At 42.6% G+C, this 16,968-nt stretch overlaps 1 protein-coding gene across 4 annotated transcripts in view; it reads right to left on the bottom strand.

Moving 5' to 3' along the window:
- Positions 1–41: 41 nt before the first annotated feature.
- The window catches only part of SCAI (suppressor of cancer cell invasion), a 92,869-nt gene continuing 75,942 nt past the window's right edge, over positions 42–16,968 (bottom strand). For 3 of the 4 annotated variants that reach the window (XM_039506719.1, XM_039506720.1, XM_039506721.1), the window contains 6 exons: positions 15,900–15,999; positions 13,794–13,875; positions 6,900–6,972; positions 5,196–5,369; positions 4,874–4,974; positions 42–3,319 (listed from right to left, as the gene is read on the bottom strand). In XM_039506719.1, the coding sequence (XP_039362653.1) occupies positions 3,170–3,319; positions 4,874–4,974; positions 5,196–5,369; positions 6,900–6,972; positions 13,794–13,875; positions 15,900–15,999 (680 nt within the window). In that variant the 3' untranslated portion in view covers positions 42–3,169. The remainder of the gene's footprint in view (positions 3,320–4,873; positions 4,975–5,195; positions 5,370–6,899; positions 6,973–13,793; positions 13,876–15,899; positions 16,000–16,968) is intronic. The other variant, XR_005589933.1, reaches the window with a different exon arrangement.

Below are 16,968 nucleotides of genomic sequence, written 5' to 3'. Positions count from 1 at the left end.
GTCCTATATGGCTTCCCCAACGTGTCTACATGACAAAAGAAAAAAACTAAACATTAATGCAAACACTCCATTGTGTGATTGGGACCGCGTGCCCATGGGAAAGGGCAAATCAGCCTCAAGCTTCACATTTTCTGGATTCTGTTGGTTCATGTCACAAAATTACTATCATTTCAGTGTGAATTGGAATATTTACAGTTGTAAAAGAAACCCCCTTGCTCACTGGATGAGGCCTGCTGCACCTAGTTTTAGCCCCAAATTATTTCATTTACCAAACATAAGCCCCTGAAAATAGAGGATTACAATGGTAATGCAACCACAAACTTAACAGCTACAGCATCTTGAATAATGCTTCTAAAACACCCTCATGGAATGCAATCCAATTGGTGTACGTGTGTATATATAATTTTTATATACATATCTCAAGACCTTCCTATATACAAATATCTATGCATATTTACAAGCACACCCAACGGGTAGGTGGGTGTGTACTGTACATAAATACACAAACACCGACTATATACATATTTATTTTAAAATCAGCTCAATCTCAGCTAAAGAAGGTTGACCAAAGAACCCACAGTTCCACAGAAGAGAACTGCATCACCAACTGCTCAAAAAAATAATTCTTCTCATAATGTTCCATTGAGTTTTAGTGCCCATGGGAGTGAAAGACTTGGTTACAGCCCAGCACAGTGCTAAGAAGCACTTTGGAAGCACCATTCATGCCACCTACTCTAACACCCACGCTGTTCTGCACTGGACTCTTACAGCAGTGCTGATGGGCATCAATCCTGACCTGGTGCATCCTCAGTCCCTGTTTTTCCAGTCTGTCTTAAAAAGATGGTCACATCACTGTGGGATTCTGAAGAGGCCCACTGAAGTAGGCACCAAGGGAAGTAAGCTACCAAACTCATTTTAAAAATTGAAACATTGGACTAGACCTCAAAATTAAAGGGCTACTCAAACTCCTCCCCATTTTCCAGCATTGGAACAATGAACACAGAACAAAACAGCTTTTCATGTAACAGCTTGAAACATTCCACCTTGGTACCATACACTACATTCTCTAAGGACACAACGGAGTCCAGCATAGTGTCCTTGCTCTGTTGGAGGTTTCAGCACTACAGTACAGGAAGCACCCCACTGGCCTTCACTTCAGACAGCAATACAGCCATGCCTAACAACAAGCCAAAGGCAGCCTTTCCAGCACCATACACTTTATATTCACACAAACAAGATGACCACAGTTTGCTTTGCTACCACTATTTCTAGACCTGTCATTTCAGGCCATTTGACAATCTGTTGTGCAATTTCAGATACAAAAATTACAATCCATATCTCCACAGACTTGCCTTTCACTGGATTTAAAGTGAACACCTTCTTGGTAGAATGAGTATTTTCAGTTAAAAGCCCACTATTCCTTTTACATATCTTTAAAAACCAAAACACTGGAACCTACAAAAATTTGCTTCAGTCTTGGCTTTGGGACAAGCGGGCTTTTTTACTGCCAGTAACTGAAATGGAGCCAATCTCAAAGCTGAGTGTCTACAGGCTATTAGCTTGGGTGTTTAGAACATTTGCTTTGTAGAAGCCAAAATCCTTCTACTGTTCTGGTGCTTCCACCCTCCCACCCTCCATGCCTCCTTTCTGTCAAGGGGTGCAAGAGCTCCTGGAGCTTGTTCTGAAGCTAGTAGGGCATTGCCTTGGTAGCTTTACCCTCCTACTTCTCCAGCAAGCACCTTCTCTACCTTAGCTTTGAATTTCATACAGATCCTTGATGCAGACTTTATAGAGCCCTGCTGGATGTTGTCTAGGTCTGGGTGGAATTACTGTGCAATTAAAGGGACACAGCAGAAGCTGTGATACCTATGAACCAATCCCCATTAGTTGTGTTTTGGGGTTTGTTGGTGACTATGTGCCTGGCACACCTTCCCGCTGCTCAGCCTGCCTGTGGCTCATTTGAAAAAATGCTGTCAGAGCAGGACTCAGAGCAGACAGGTAGGGAGTGGGGTGGAGCAATGGGCCCTCACCACATGCATGAAGGGCTGCAGTGTTCTGTGGCAGCACTTATTAACCATTATAACATAAGAAAAAAAGCAGTTCTAGGGTCACAAGGCTCCCATGAAAGATTATCCCATTGTTAAAGCAGGCAACAGCAGCAGCACCAAGAGGCGTCCTGCCAGGTGTTTCTCTGTTGGTAACGGCTGGAACTCAGTACTACTATGGGAGACTGGTTTGCTTTCTGGACAGACTCACCAAGGGCTGAGAATACTGTGGAAGCCACTCACTTCATTCACTCGACAAGGTAAGAAGGGAGACACCCTCACCCCCTGCGGTGATTAAGAAGCTTTACTGATTGACTCAAGAGGAGTTATGGACCAGCATCCTCAGGCAGATGGGTGGTGGCTCTGACCCAAGACATGGAGATGGGGCAGACTGTGCTGTACTGAGGAAATGGGGCCAGCGTGATTAATTTTATAATATATGCCACCAGCCTGCTATCTACACCCAAGCAGGCAGGAGGGGACTTGTGTTCTTGGCCAGCAGTGCTGCTCAGTAGAAGACTGAAATTACTAATTTACATGGAACACTAGATGTTAGGAGATCCCTCTGCAGCACCACTCCAAACCCACTGCTCCAACTGCCATTTGTTCTTGCACAAGTTTGTCTAGTTACTCACCTAAGACTGAAAAAAAATAGATTTGTTGTGAAGGGCTGGTTCTTTTATTGCTCTAGCCGGTTTGCATTATGTGTTTCCAGCTTTACCATTTCAAATCCAAACTCTTTGGAGAGAAAATATTGGTTTTCTATTGGGTTTTTGCTTCCAATTTTTTAAAACTGTATAAAAATAAAGGATTTCCATAAAGCGGGCTAAAATTGGCCAATAATACTTTTATGCTTAGGATCTATTTTGTGGTTGCTTTCAACCACAAAAACAAAAAACAAAACTCCAAGGATTCCTTAGTTTAACATTTAAAAGATGTGAAAAGATTTGTTTATAAAATTGACCCCATACAGAATGGGGCAGCTGGGCTAACAGCTATTTTAAAAAAAAATCCTAAATTTTAAAATAAAATCAAATAACTCCTTTTGAGGATTTTCACATTAGAAAACTGCACCATTCAAAGTCTGTGGCTAGTGAAACCCTATTGCAGTAAAAATATTTCTTTTAATAGTCATCAATGGTGTTTTCCAGGAACACATTTCTAACATCCAGGATGGAAGCCAGCTCCAGAATGTGTTTTTGGAGATGAGGGTTCTCCACGGTTTCATCTTTTGGCAGCTGGGGATAAGTTTCAGGATAATTTCGAGTTTCCTGCTAGATGAAGAGAAAAAGAGTACAATTATTTTCATAATAGTACAGAACAAAAAGTATAAAAAGCCAATTCATTAAAACACAGACGCTGATCTGTTTGACAGGCCACAGAAGTGGCCAGATCTTGGCAGAAATGATGAAGCTGATCTTCACAGCCATCTCCCTGGACGCACAGGCAGTGGCCTAGTTTTCAAATTATGGCAGGTTAGTGCCTACAGGTGACTGTGGCAGTAGCAAAGCCTCATTAACCCAAGATGGCCAGGTGTGTAAGTGAACACATGATAAAAATGGAACAGGACAAAAAAGGAGATTTTACACATGTGCTGAATACACTGCTAATATTTTCCTGCAATGCTCAAGCAGCAAGCAGGTAAGTTAGATCTGTGTACCAACATCCACAGTATACTTCACAGCGGACGTGTATAATAGCGTAATCCTAGAGGCAGACTTCATTCCTGGCAACAGAGGAACAATCTTTCTGCCCACTGTAATTATCTGCAGTCTTTAAGGTCACAGAAGTGTAGGGCTGAAAGGGACTGCAAGAGGTCATCAAATCCAGCTTCCTGCAGTGAGACAGGACTCAAACCTAGATCATCCCTGATAGGTGTTTGTCCAGCCTTTTCTTAAAAGCCTCCAACAATGGGGATTCCACAGCCTCCCCTAGAAGCCTATTCCAGAGCTTAGCTACCCTTATAGTTAGGAAGTTTTTCCATATCTAACCTAAATCTCCCATTACTTCTTGTCCTTCTTCAGTGCACATGGAGAACAACCGTTCACCATCCTCTTTATAACAGCCCTTAACATATCTGAAGACGTATCAGCTTCCTCCCTCAGTCTTTTCTCAAGATTATACATGCCCAGATTTTTTTTTTTTAAACTGTCCTCATGTGTCAGGTTTTCCAAGCCTGTTATCATTTTTGTTGCTCTCCTCTGGAACCTCTCCAGTTTGTCTACATCTTTCCTGAAGTGTGGTGGCCTCACGTGCCTCAAAAACACCCCCACCCCACTTTGGAAATCATGAATTCTGTGATGCATTCCAATTTGAAAGCCCACCCACCACTCTTGTTTATAAACTTGCCAGGCTGTGTGCAAGAGGTCCTCTTACTATATTTTTTGACATAGCACTCTTAGTATACACAGCTGTGTACAATTACAGTGCTATATAAGTGAATATGTACTGTGGGTAGGCTCAATACTAGAATGTGTACTTCAGAAACGGAGGGATGTGTCCAAACTCAGAAAAACTGTTTCATGCTCTACATGGAATCAGAAGACAGATGCACTATATTGTTCAAACTAGTTATGAGCATTTGTATACAAAGGCCTTTTCACCTGTAAGAATAGCTAACGTTATCTGCTATGTGCTTCACACATACATTAATGAATACTCATTTAAGCATGTGAGGAGTCCTTATGAGCAGTATTAGTGAAGCACACGAGCAGAAGAGCCACAGAAGTTAGATAGAAGAGCCCTTTAACCCCCAGCCAAGGCAATTCTGCATGAAAATAGAATTTGTCTGGTGACTCTTTTGCACAAAGGGAACGTTCCCTGCATACCCGGAAAATTTTGTGCATCCTCATGGTGGCTGAGCAGAAGACGAATCTTGTTAGAAGTAAGCGAAGAAATTCATCCCCAAAAAACTGAAGAAAGGCCTGATCTGCAGAGGAAGAAGGTGACACTTAAAGAAAACTGAATTCAGAAAGGCATTTTTGAAGCAAGAGACCTCTGGGAAAACACCTCATAGAATAGCTGTGCATTTCCCCCCCCAAACTGTATTATTCTTTGGCAAGACTGACCAATGAGAAAGAGATAAGAAATCCAGCTCAAGTTGTGCCACTAAGTTCTCTGTTGAGTGTGTGTAGGTCTTTAAGGACATACCTATGGAGCGAGAATGGGTCAGCAGCTGGGCGATATCCCGGTTGATTTTTCTAAGGTAATCTTGGCACTTCTCCCACAATCCTCTGCGCATGCTTGATAATCCAGAGACAAATAGGAATGCCATTAAAGGGTTGTTCAGAAAGAGGGTGAAGAGGCTACCCCGCTGAGACTGATCTAAAAGCCAATAATAAACAACAACATGATGCACTCGGTGTGTGAAACAGGAGAGCTGTCCCTGTTCTGTGCATGGTTTTAATACAATGAGTGTCAATCTTGCAACGCAAGATACTGTATAAGATCATAACTGGACCCACCATATAACCTCTCTTTTACAGTTTATCAGCATTACCAAAAACCTAGAGAAACGTCTTTGCTCTAGTAAGAAGTAGGCAAGCAACACAACACTTGGATATATATGGTCCCCCACCCAAAACAGACATATTGCCCCTTTGTTTTTTCCAGTTACTCTCCAGAAACCTACTCCTTTGGGAGTGCTGCTGGCTCTATTTAACAGCTTAAAACAAGAAAGAAGAGAGACGCTAGAGAAGTCTTTTACTGTGGGAACCCCCTTTTGGTCACTGGTCAGTGTCTTACCAGAGTTACAACAGATATTTACTGGTGCGTTACTAACACTAAACAGGAACCCCACTGGAGACATTCACTGTTTAAAAGGTAAGTTCTATTATTTAATCAGAATTCCTCTTTGTTAACAGTTTTCACTTGAACAAAACTTTTAATATTTTCTACTCAAAAGTTTCTAGCAAATAATAGAACTTACCTTAAAGCAACTGTGACGTCTCCAGCTTCTCTCATTCATTCATTTGCTGAGCACCACTTCCTGTGTCTCAAACTATGTCAGCAGACTGGACTTCATGCTGGGAAGTAGCAGTAAAATTGGCAACCCTCACAGACACACCAGAACCAGTCACAGTTATAGGTATTGGAAAGTTAATACGTATATATTCTTATTTAGCAAATATTTATTTTGCTACCTCAAGTAATGGCTGCAGTTGTTTCCGTTAAGCTCTGACAAGTACAGCTCCTGACCATAGTGCAGGCCACACTGTCAACTCTGTTCTAATGGAAAAAGGCAGATGGGAATCTGACCATGGTCATCTTTAACCTAGGAACTGGCAGAAGCATTCTGGTCTCTGACTTGCTCATTCTGGAAAACCATTTTTCCATGAGATGCACTGATTGTTTTCCTTAAGAAACCCTCCAAAATCTACACTGGTGCCAGAGAGATTCTGCAGACTAGATATTAATGCAGATTCTACAGCTGGCCTTTAGAACGGCTCCTGGAATAGAGTGGGCAACATTATCTTAGTGACATTCCATTTGTAGTGAAGCTTCTCTCAAATGCTAATAATAGAAAAAGTGAATCGTGACCCCAGCACTGTGATGGCAACTTTCTGGGTCTCTGCATCTGCAAACTGAGTTTCCTCTCTGGCACTTGGTGAAGCTGCTTGGACAGACTCCAGTTGAATCACACCATGTTAAAGTCATTTGTCATGAACGGTCAGTAACTCTTGGCATGCTATGCCACTTCAAGCGCTGCTCACCCCCCGCTGGGGTTATCATCAAGTGAAGAGAAAGCATCAGAAGGTGATCATTTTGGAAGCTGATAAATGTTACTTTATATTGTCTTACACAGTTTTTAAAGTAATACAAGAGAAGCTGTGAGGAAAGGCAACACCTTTGTACCTTGTAATGCTTTTGGATACGCTGTTGGAGAAAGCAAGCACACCAGTGGCTGTCCAAATAAGTTTGTGAAATTCTGTAACAGAACAGTTAAAACATCAATTGTCATTTTGTCTTGTTGGTTGGAACCTTAATATATGTTTAATATATATAACTAAGGAGGGAATGAGCGGGGAAGGGTCTCTCTCTCTCTCTCTCCCCGCCCCATAGAAACAAATTGCTTTTAGGGAGTAACCCATTACAGTAATGGACTTGCTTTAAAAATATATTCTGTACTCCAAAGAACAAATCTGTTTGTTTTCAGGCCAAAGACCAACTTGGATTAGCCCTTTCAATTACTTTCCTTGCCATTAGTTTGGCTGTCCAATGAAGGTAAAAATATTGCTTTTTCCTAGCAGTAGGACTGTTCCCACTGGAATAGGAGAGCCACAGGTATGATGAGTATTAAAATTGGCTCCATTTAAAAACAAATGTGAACCATTAAGCAGCTGCTATGCAAAAACACTGTTTCAAGTTAATTGCTTAATCAATTTTCCTTCAATATTCGTAAAAACACCGTATTTTACAAGAATTACCCTGAAATTCAGAGCACTGCATTGTTCTACACTCACACACGGAATGCATCTTCTACTCTAGAATCTACTTCTTGTAGAAAAAGAGGTCATGAAACATTTCTCCAGTTTAGTTACTAAACTGAGTTGCTCTTTTCCTGCTAGCAATCTTTCTAAAACTGAAGAGTTGCAATGCCTTATAAGAGAGAGACCAGGATGTCTGTACGACACCAGCACATACATTCATGCTAATGAAACAGTGGCCGGTTCAGTGCAATTCATAGTTCCCTTCAGATTACATATTACACATCTAAAATGTACATCATCAATCTTGGGTTCAAGGCTCAGAGAATCATTTACTTACTGCAGAACCATCAGTCACTTGGCTCAAAAAAGAAGAGGTCCCAATTCTGGATTCTTTTGGATTTCTGCCTAGCGAGCTGATATTTAAACTCCTTGCAAAAGTATTTTAATTAAACTAATTCCTTCTAAACATGTCAAAATACTTACTGTGGCCTGGTCTAATCAAAGTAATATACGTTTCCCATGCCTAGAAAAATACTGACTAAGCTAAAAGCTCTGTTCCAAGAGCCCAAGCAAGATTTATGAACTAAATATTAAGATTTTGGTCTCTAATGAAGAATCATCAGAAACTATTACTGTGCAGATGACTGCAAGCCAAAAATGAACTGATAATACTGAACTATATAGCAGGGATGGCCAAACTGCGGCTCACAAGCCATACGTGGCTCCTTTACAGTTAAAGTACGGCTCATGGACCCCCCGCCCCCCATTCTCCACCTCCCAGACTGGGGCAAGAAGGGGGGAGGGAAAGCTCAGGTGGTGGGGTCAGGGGCTTCTGCTAGAGATGACTGGGGCCTACTGCGGGGGGGGGGGGGGGGAGTTTAAAAGTTTGTCCCCCACAACAGCTTGAGTCATGCCCCCTCAGGCAAATCCCCCCTTATCTTCAGCAGCCCCTCCCTGCAGCTCCCAGGTGTTTGCTGCTGCCTCTCCACATGGAGCTAACACCTGGGAGCTGCAGGGTGGGGCTGATACTTTAGCTCACTGAGAAGATGCAGCAGCAAAAGCAGCAGCTCTCCCTACAGGTCCCTACTGTTTGTTGCTGTCTTTCCCCATGGCTGCAGCTTGCCAGCTCCACCAAGCGGGGCTAGCAAACCCTGGTGAAAATGGGATGGGTGGGCACATGACCCCTCACATATATCACCTATAGCTTCTGCCCAGCAGGGAGAACATAAGAACTTAAGAGCAGCCAAAGGTCCATCCAGCCCAGCATCTTGTCTACCGACAGTGGCCAATGCCAGGTGCCCCAGAGGGAGTGAACCCAACAGGCAATGATCAAGTGATCTTTCTTCTGCCACCTATCTCCACCCTCTGACAAACGGAGGGTGGGGACACCCTTCCTTACCCATCCTGGCTAATAGCCATTAATGGACTTAACCTCCATTAATTTATCCAGTTCTCTTTTAAACGCTGTTATAATCCTAGCCTTCACAACCGCCTCAGGCAACGAGTTCCACAAGTTGACTGTGCGCTGTGTGAAGAAGAACTTCCTATTTGTTTTAAACCTGCTGCCCATTAATTTCATTTGGTGGCCCCTAGTTCTTATAGTATGGGAACAAGTACATAACTTTTCCTTATTTACTTTCTCTACATCATTCATGATTTTATATACCTCTATCATATCTCCCCTTAGTCACCTCTTTTCCAAGCTGAAAACTCCTAGCCTCTTTAATCTCTCCTCATATGGGACCTGTTCCAAACCCCTAATCATTTTAGTTGCCCTTCTCTGAACCTTTTCTAATGCCAGTATAACTTTTTTGAGACGAGGAGACCACATCTGTACGCAGTATTCAACATATGGGCGTACCATGGATTTATACAAGGACAATAAGATACTCTCCATCTTATTTTCTATATCCTTTTTAATGATTCCTAACATCCTGTTTGCCTGTTGGTTTTTTTTTTCCTTCTTTTTTTGGAGGGGGGACTCAGGGCTTCAGCCCTGAGCCCCGGCAGGCACGCCTCAGCTCTCAGATTTCTGAAGATTGTCATATGCGTAGGGTCAGTACGTTTAGCTACCCCAGCTATATAGGAACTGTTTAGAACTCCACGGGTATGTCTTGACAGCACACTAAGCTCAGGGCTTTGTGACCCGTGCCTGCAGACTCGGTGTTCCAAGCCCAATAGCGCCTGACTGATCAGAAACACCACCCTGGAGGGTGTTGCTGACTGCAGGATATCCAGCAGCTTCTGCTGCAAATCCCTGACCTCTAGGAGTGGAATCGGAAGAGTGTCAGCTACCTCTTTAGGAGGTCTTGAAATTGCCAAAGATCATTGGTCATTGATGGTGGCAGAGACATAACTGCCTCATCTGGAGAAAAGGATGAAATAGGTGTTTGACAGTGGCTTCATTATCTGCCCTGGCCTCCTGCTCCTCAATAGTCTCCTCCTAGTGATGGGCCAGTTGTGGAGGAGAGGGCTGTGCAACTCTGGTCTCCCTCTGAAGGACAGTACTGGTGGTCTGGCAAACGGTCATTGATAGGCAGTCCAGAGTATAGTCATTGGGGGGGTTCTCATACGGAACAGGGGTGAAATACAGGGTTGGTTCTGCTACCCTTGATAATGAGCCTGATCTTTCCCTATAACTGTCTAAGAATGAGTTCCTGAAGGGATATGTTGGAGAACCCTGAACAGAAATAGAGGAGACCAACTAGAAGTCCCATCCAGTGGAGGAGCACCCACAGAAAATGGTGGAGAGTCCTGTGGTACCAGAAGACAGTAGTCTGGAGATTGGGGTCTCAGCCAAATTATACCAGCTGGCTCAGACTTCTACCATCCCTCTCAGCCCTCTGTGTAATTACTTAATTGCTTCCCATTATGTAGTATAAAATCAACTCACATGCATTTGTTCTAGATAGGCTTTTCTGCCTTCTGCAGTCATTAAGATGCGACAGTACCCCATTTCCTCGATTCCAGATCCCACATTCTCTAATTGGCAGAGGCCCAGATCACTGCTCTTCCAACCCACCCTACATTCATTGGCACACAAGAGTGCTTGCAGGAGATGAGGACAAAGCACTCTTGGTAGTCAGCCTGCTCCTCTGGAACTTGCCCCCAAATAGAAACAGTGAAGCATAAACCTGTCTCTATTTAGAAAGAGCTGCAAGATGACTATCTTGGTCCAGGTTTCTCCAATGGACTGAACTATGAAAACCTGCCCTCACAACTGACTGGCCAGATTCCTCCTCTGTCACTGTGGAAAAGCTGTGTGCTGCAGAGGAGCTCTTATAATGTTAATTACTCAATTTAAGCGATGTAAAGTGCACAAATTTCATGGTGATGGGTACCTACTAAATGTTCCTAAATAAAGAAATCTCCAGCTTTGGATGGGCCAACCCAAATATAAATATTAGAGACGTTCCTCTCTCCTTCTTGCCTCCCACTCTACCCCCATAATAGCACAACAGTCAGCTCTCTTGCTTAAATGCCCTGCTTGAGGAGGAGGTGCTAGGTGATACTCCCACAGCATATTGCTCAGTATGACTATGCACGCTGTGTGGATGGAGAAGAGATACAAGAAAGTGAACATTTTCTTTTTAAGACCTATTAGCAGGTCTCCTTTTTCCCGCAACCGTGGATGCAAAAATGTTTTAAGAGCAGACACCTTTCTTAGAGATAACCCCTGCTGGCTAAGGAATAAGGGACAGTGCCTACATCCCTCAGAGGGCCAGTCCAAAGTAGAGTAGAGTATTTCACAGAGGTGCTGAATTTCTAAGAGCACGACATCACTTCATGGCAGGACTCCCTCTGTCATCACCATTTAAATTCTTCAGGAGGAGAAGTAATGACAGAGCGCACATGAGCAGAAAGCAGCTTTTTGGAGAAGGCCTATGAGCAATTCATGTTACTGTCAATACTGCTAAGCAGTGCCATTTAAACGTCAAACTAGCTACTGTTCTCTGAAAGGATCAGAGCAGCAGCATAGAAAGGAGTCACTACACTGGCTCTGATTTTTCACACAGTTGCACAGAACATTTGTCTGCGCTGACTACAAAGCATTTCATCTCCACTCACAGCTCACCCAGGGACATTTGCAAACAGCACTAGTTACATATTCTTACTGCAAGTCACCAAGCACACTTGCAGAGCAATGACATGGGACTTGCATTACTGAGGGCTGGGAAACACTACCACAGCTGGGCACTCCACTAGTTGCCTTTCATTGAGATATACGAATGGTGATAGATTTCCTGACGTTCAGACACGAGGTCCTTAACATTGTTTACAAAACTATTTCAAACAGTCACACTAACTTTCCTGAGTTGTCTCTAGACAGTCACAAAAAATTGAGTCCATATAATCACCAATGTCCTACAAGTTCCTAGCAGCTAACATAATTCCAAGGAACACCAGAGTACCCACTTTTCCCCTTGCACACAAGCTGGGAGCTGAGGTGTCTCCCTGCTCTTTTCTTCTGCTGGCTGGTCCGTGAGCTTTGGCATAACTAATGCACTGGATAAGAAGTTAGAGGTTTGGCTCACTGACGAAACACAAAGCACAATGAGGAGCAGAACTCAGGCTGAGACAGGTGTTTGTCTTATTGACCGCACAGAAATTCTACAGTCTCCATTTGGAAAGGATTGAGTTATTCCTGAGTTTACAAAGCAACTTTCTTCCAAAAACTATTGTTTAAGAGTCATGCGAGATGCAAGCCCAAATGAGGGAATCCATGACCTCCCCCTGCAGAGAACATGCATGTCCAGAGTTGTATGTGTACTGAGGTTCCCTAGTTCTGCCCTCTCCCATACCAGGCCTACATGTTTTTTCAGAAACTACAATAGGAAGGGAGGAAGAATGGTCTTGTGGTTAAGGTGGAATGAAAAAAATCAACAGATCTGGGTTTATTTCCATCTCTGCCACTGATTTTCTTGTGGCTGTGGTCAAATCACTTATCCCCCTTTCTGTAAATTGGGATAATACCTACAAGCAAAAGGGCATGGTGAAACCAACTGCATTAGTGATTGCAAAATCCTTCAAGATGCTTTGACAAAAAGGCACTAAGAAAAGCAACACAGTGTTATGTCATTTAGGTCAAAGTGTTCCCAAATTTATGATAGACTAATTTTGAATTCTATGACTCAGCATATCAGTAATCATATAATCATAGAATCTCAGGGTTGGAAGGGACCTCAGGAGGTATCTAGTCCAACCCCCTGCTCAAAGCAGGACCAAACCCAACTAAATCATCCCAGCCAGGGCTTTGTCAAGCCTGACCTTAAAAACCTCTAAGGAAGGAGATTCCACCACCTCCCTAGGTAACCCATTCCAGTGCTTCACCACCCTACTAGTGAAAAAGGTTTTCCTAATGTCCAACCTAAACCTCCCCCTCTGCAACTTGAGACCATTACTCCTTGTTCTGTCATCTTCTACCACTGAGAACAGTCTAGAGTCTTGTTATCCACATCCCTCTCTAAACAGGTGAAACAGACAATGGACACTGGAGAGAGAACAGGCATATTTGGCCACTAGACATCCCTAATGCTCCTTAGAAATAGAGCTGCAAATGACCATTTGTCTAACTGTAAATAAGTCAAGTTGTAAGAGGAAGGCATTAGGAAGTGACAGTTTTGCATACCCAGCATGTTTCTGAACATTACATTCACTAATAAAATAATGTCATCCAGAGGTGATTGGTGCCTCTGGAATTAATCACACTTGCTTCCACATTACCTGAATTGTAGATTGCTAATGAGGATTTGGCACTGAATAATTCTCTGTCTCTCTGAATAATTCAGTCATGGGAGTTTGTCATTTTTCTAGCACATATTATACAAGAGGAGATGCTAAACGTATATCTAATTTTTGTAACACATTTGTCTTTTAATTTATTATTTTTTTCTCATTCAGATATTTTTTTCCAGATAAATGAACACACCTATTTACAAGGCAAAACTCTGCATTGACACTTTTCTGCCATTTAAAGCAGCTCTGAGTAGGAGGGTTAGATATCTGGAGCAGAAAAGCAGATTAAGTAATCCCCCCGGAAAAAGAAATTATCTTTGGTATATAACAAAATATAAACCTCTCACCAGTCCCAATCTTAAACTGCTTTTTTCCCCTCCAAGAGGATTTATTACTTTCCAGTGAGCAGCCATTCATGTGCTTCTGTTCTTGTTCCTCTTTAAAGGATCAGATCCTGCCCAGCACGCACAACCCCGACAAAAAAAACTAAATACAATGCATTAAAAAAAAAACCACTATAAAACTGTAGGCTACCTGGGGATTGGCACCATACTCCATCACACGTCTGCTTTCAAAATCTTACCTTATAGGCAACGCTGTTTGAGGAGTCCACAATGATAAATAGGGGCTTTCTTGTGAAAGGGTAGAGATCACCAGGGTGAAGGCTAAAAAGAGAAAGATGAGACAATTCACACAGTACTAGAACTTTCTGTGAAGCTGCTACAGGGGTCGCGCTGTCCTGCTCTGAGCAAGGAGGTTTCTCCTTAGGCACATAGCTGCCCACATCAAAGGGAGAACAGTAGGATGGAACAAGAAAGCCTAATACTCAAGTTGTAGCTCACTTTACAGGAAAAACAAACAGAATATTTAGGCGGAAGTTTTTTTTGCAGTCACCCACCGAGTATTAGCCCCAAACTAGAGAGGATTTAAAGAGGTGATATAAAACATTAGAAGGAGCTGGACACCACAGCCGACATCCAAGATGGTTTAGCATAAGTCGGGCCCGACCAAATTCACAGCCATGAAAAACATGTCAGACTGTGAAATCTGGTCTTTTGTGTGCTTTTACCCTATACTATAGGGATTTAATGGGGGAGACCAGCATTTCTGAAATTGGGGGGCCTGACCCAAAAGGGAGTTGCAGAGGGGTTGCAATGTTATTTTAGGGGGGTAGCGGTATTGCCACACTTACTTCTGCACTACCTTCAGAGCTGGGTGGCTGTTGGCCAGGCACCCAGCTCTGAAGGCAGCCCCCCACCAGCAGCATCACAGAAGTAAGGGTAGCAGTATTGCAGCCCCCCCTAAAATAACCTTGCCACCCCCCCACACACAACTCTGTTTTGGGTCAGAACCTCTACAATTACAACACTGACATTTCAGATTTAAATATGTGAAATCATGAAATTTATTATTTTTAAAATTCTATGACCATGAAAGAGACCAAAATGGACCTTGAAATTTGGTAGCATCCTAAGTATGAGACAACGTAATCTTTTCTAGCCTTTCAGGAAAGTAACAAGGGGCTGGGCCTGAAGGGGTGCAGGTCCTCTCCTTCCCCTTGACCACACAGGACAGGGGGAGGGAAAGAAGGATCCACTCAGTCAGCAAAGTGCTCCAATAAGAGTCCTGATGCTGTTCCTCCTGAACATCCGGGATTTGGGGAAAGCACCTGCCCCCAAGGCACACTAACCCTAGGAACCACATTTCAAATATAGGACTGTTCCTGAAGTGGAATTCTGCTTAAGCCTGTTCATACTTTTTAGTGAGAAACACTTAGAAGGGGGCCGGGGAGCGGAGATTACTGCCATACTTCTACAGATAGTGAGATTTGCCCTTTAAGTCACTGGCTAGAGGCCATGAGTTTTGAAACTGAGGATTCTGAGTTCTAGTCCCCATTCTGAACGTATAATTGTTATCACCAGACCTACATGCACTGAACAGCTAAGAGCCAAATACACTGTCATGAGTATTTGTGCCATACGAACAACCTCGCTAAATACAGAGTTTTACCTTCCACTGGTATTAGGCCTGGTCTAAATTTGATGGGGTCTCACGTCAGTGCTGATGTACAAGGATTCAGCAAACACTTAAAGTTAACCAGCATAGCTGTGTCAGTTTGCGGGGGCGGGTGGGGGGGGGGTGTTAAACTAATATAGCTATGTCAATACGAGCTCTAGCATAGCTGCAGTTTACACTGGCAAAAAAGTGCTTCTGCCAGGGAACTATATAAGCTGCGCTGGCAGAAGCACTTTTATGCTGATGTAAACTTCATCTACACTAGTAGAGTTTGCTGGTATAGCTACACCAGTTTAAAAAAAACAAAAAACAAAAAAAAAACCCCACTTTCCTAGTGTAGACAAGTGTCATCTAGATGTAGGTGGAGATGACGGGTGGTAAATACAGCTCAACAGAAGTTAAGCAGCTCAGTCAGACTGACTCCTCCCAGGTGTGCATTCTCTTGCCCTCTCACTACTAGTTCATCAGACAGGAAACTCACTCCAACTCTGAAGTTTTGTGACCTATGCATTTGATTATTACACATACACACACACACACATACACACACTAAATGCACATATTTTTCCAGAAAAGTTAAATAGGTAAATAGGGTTTGGTGAATCTTTACGAGAAGAAAAAAAAAAAAACTTGCTTGCCACTTATTTCCCCTTGCTGAACCCATGAAACTCACCAGTGCATCTCCTTGTAAGATTGGTTCCGTTTGTGGATAGCATCACCATTTATAATATCCCGGTTACTGTTTGTAAGGACCCCACCAAAATCATATGGGCCTACAAATGTAAAAAGAGAGACGAGATTAGCTGTCACGCAATAACTTGGATTAAGTGATTATAGGTGTAGGACAAAAAAAAAAAAAAGTAATGAATCTGAACTACTAGAGCTTCAAGAAAAAGTAATGATGGAGAGTTTACAATTTACTAGCCATGCAACTTAAAATGTGTGTGTTTTGGTCATTTCAGTGACTAACCTTCTGGTCTGGTAATACTGAGCATGCTGTAACTTCCACATTATTCATTTATTCTTCAAAACAATGTAGAAATCAGAATCAAGACATCTACTGTAACCCATTAGGCTATGTAGTAAAAGGAATGCACATCTAGGTCAACAGATGCACCGGGGACAGGAAAAGAACTTTACATATATTTCATACAGGACAAATCAAGACAAATTTTAAATACGACTTGATTCAATATATTCCAGAGTCAGAATTTGTCCTTCTAAGAAGTTAAGATCAATCAATTTCAAAACTTGAATTTTCCCAGGGCAGCCACAATACCAGCCTTTGCAGCCATCAGAGCACTACTAGGAGCTCTATAAACAAATCTCATAAGTTGAAGAAAAGTTGGTTTTTAAACCTAGTAACAATCCAACATTATCAGCCAGATTTCAGATCCAAAGTGATGGCTAGCTAGTCTTTGGAATTCTGTTGTTTCTGAAGTTCTAATAAAATATTATACAGTTTTAAAAGCTATGTTGCAGTGTTTTGTGTGGTCCTACTGCAAGCTTAGTGATTATTCCATTGGGCACAGCATCTGGGCTGACTGGTGGACAGTGTAGAAATTTTAAAAATTGCTGTCTCCACAGAAATATCAATGGTCCCTGCAAGAGTGTGCTGGTACAGACAAGGATATATTTCTCAGTTTAGTGGGAGTAATGGAACTCCTCTAGTATTAATGGAAGAATTGCATATATACTGGGACTTCCTAATTCTGCACAGTTGGATTTCATCACTTATTTCA

The sequence above is a fragment of the Mauremys reevesii genome, linkage group 19 (genome assembly GCF_016161935.1).
Source record: "Mauremys reevesii isolate NIE-2019 linkage group 19, ASM1616193v1, whole genome shotgun sequence".
NCBI lineage: Eukaryota > Metazoa > Chordata > Testudines > Geoemydidae > Mauremys > Mauremys reevesii.
Note: the sequence above shows the minus strand (reverse complement) of the source record. Positions and strands in the feature narration are given on the sequence as shown.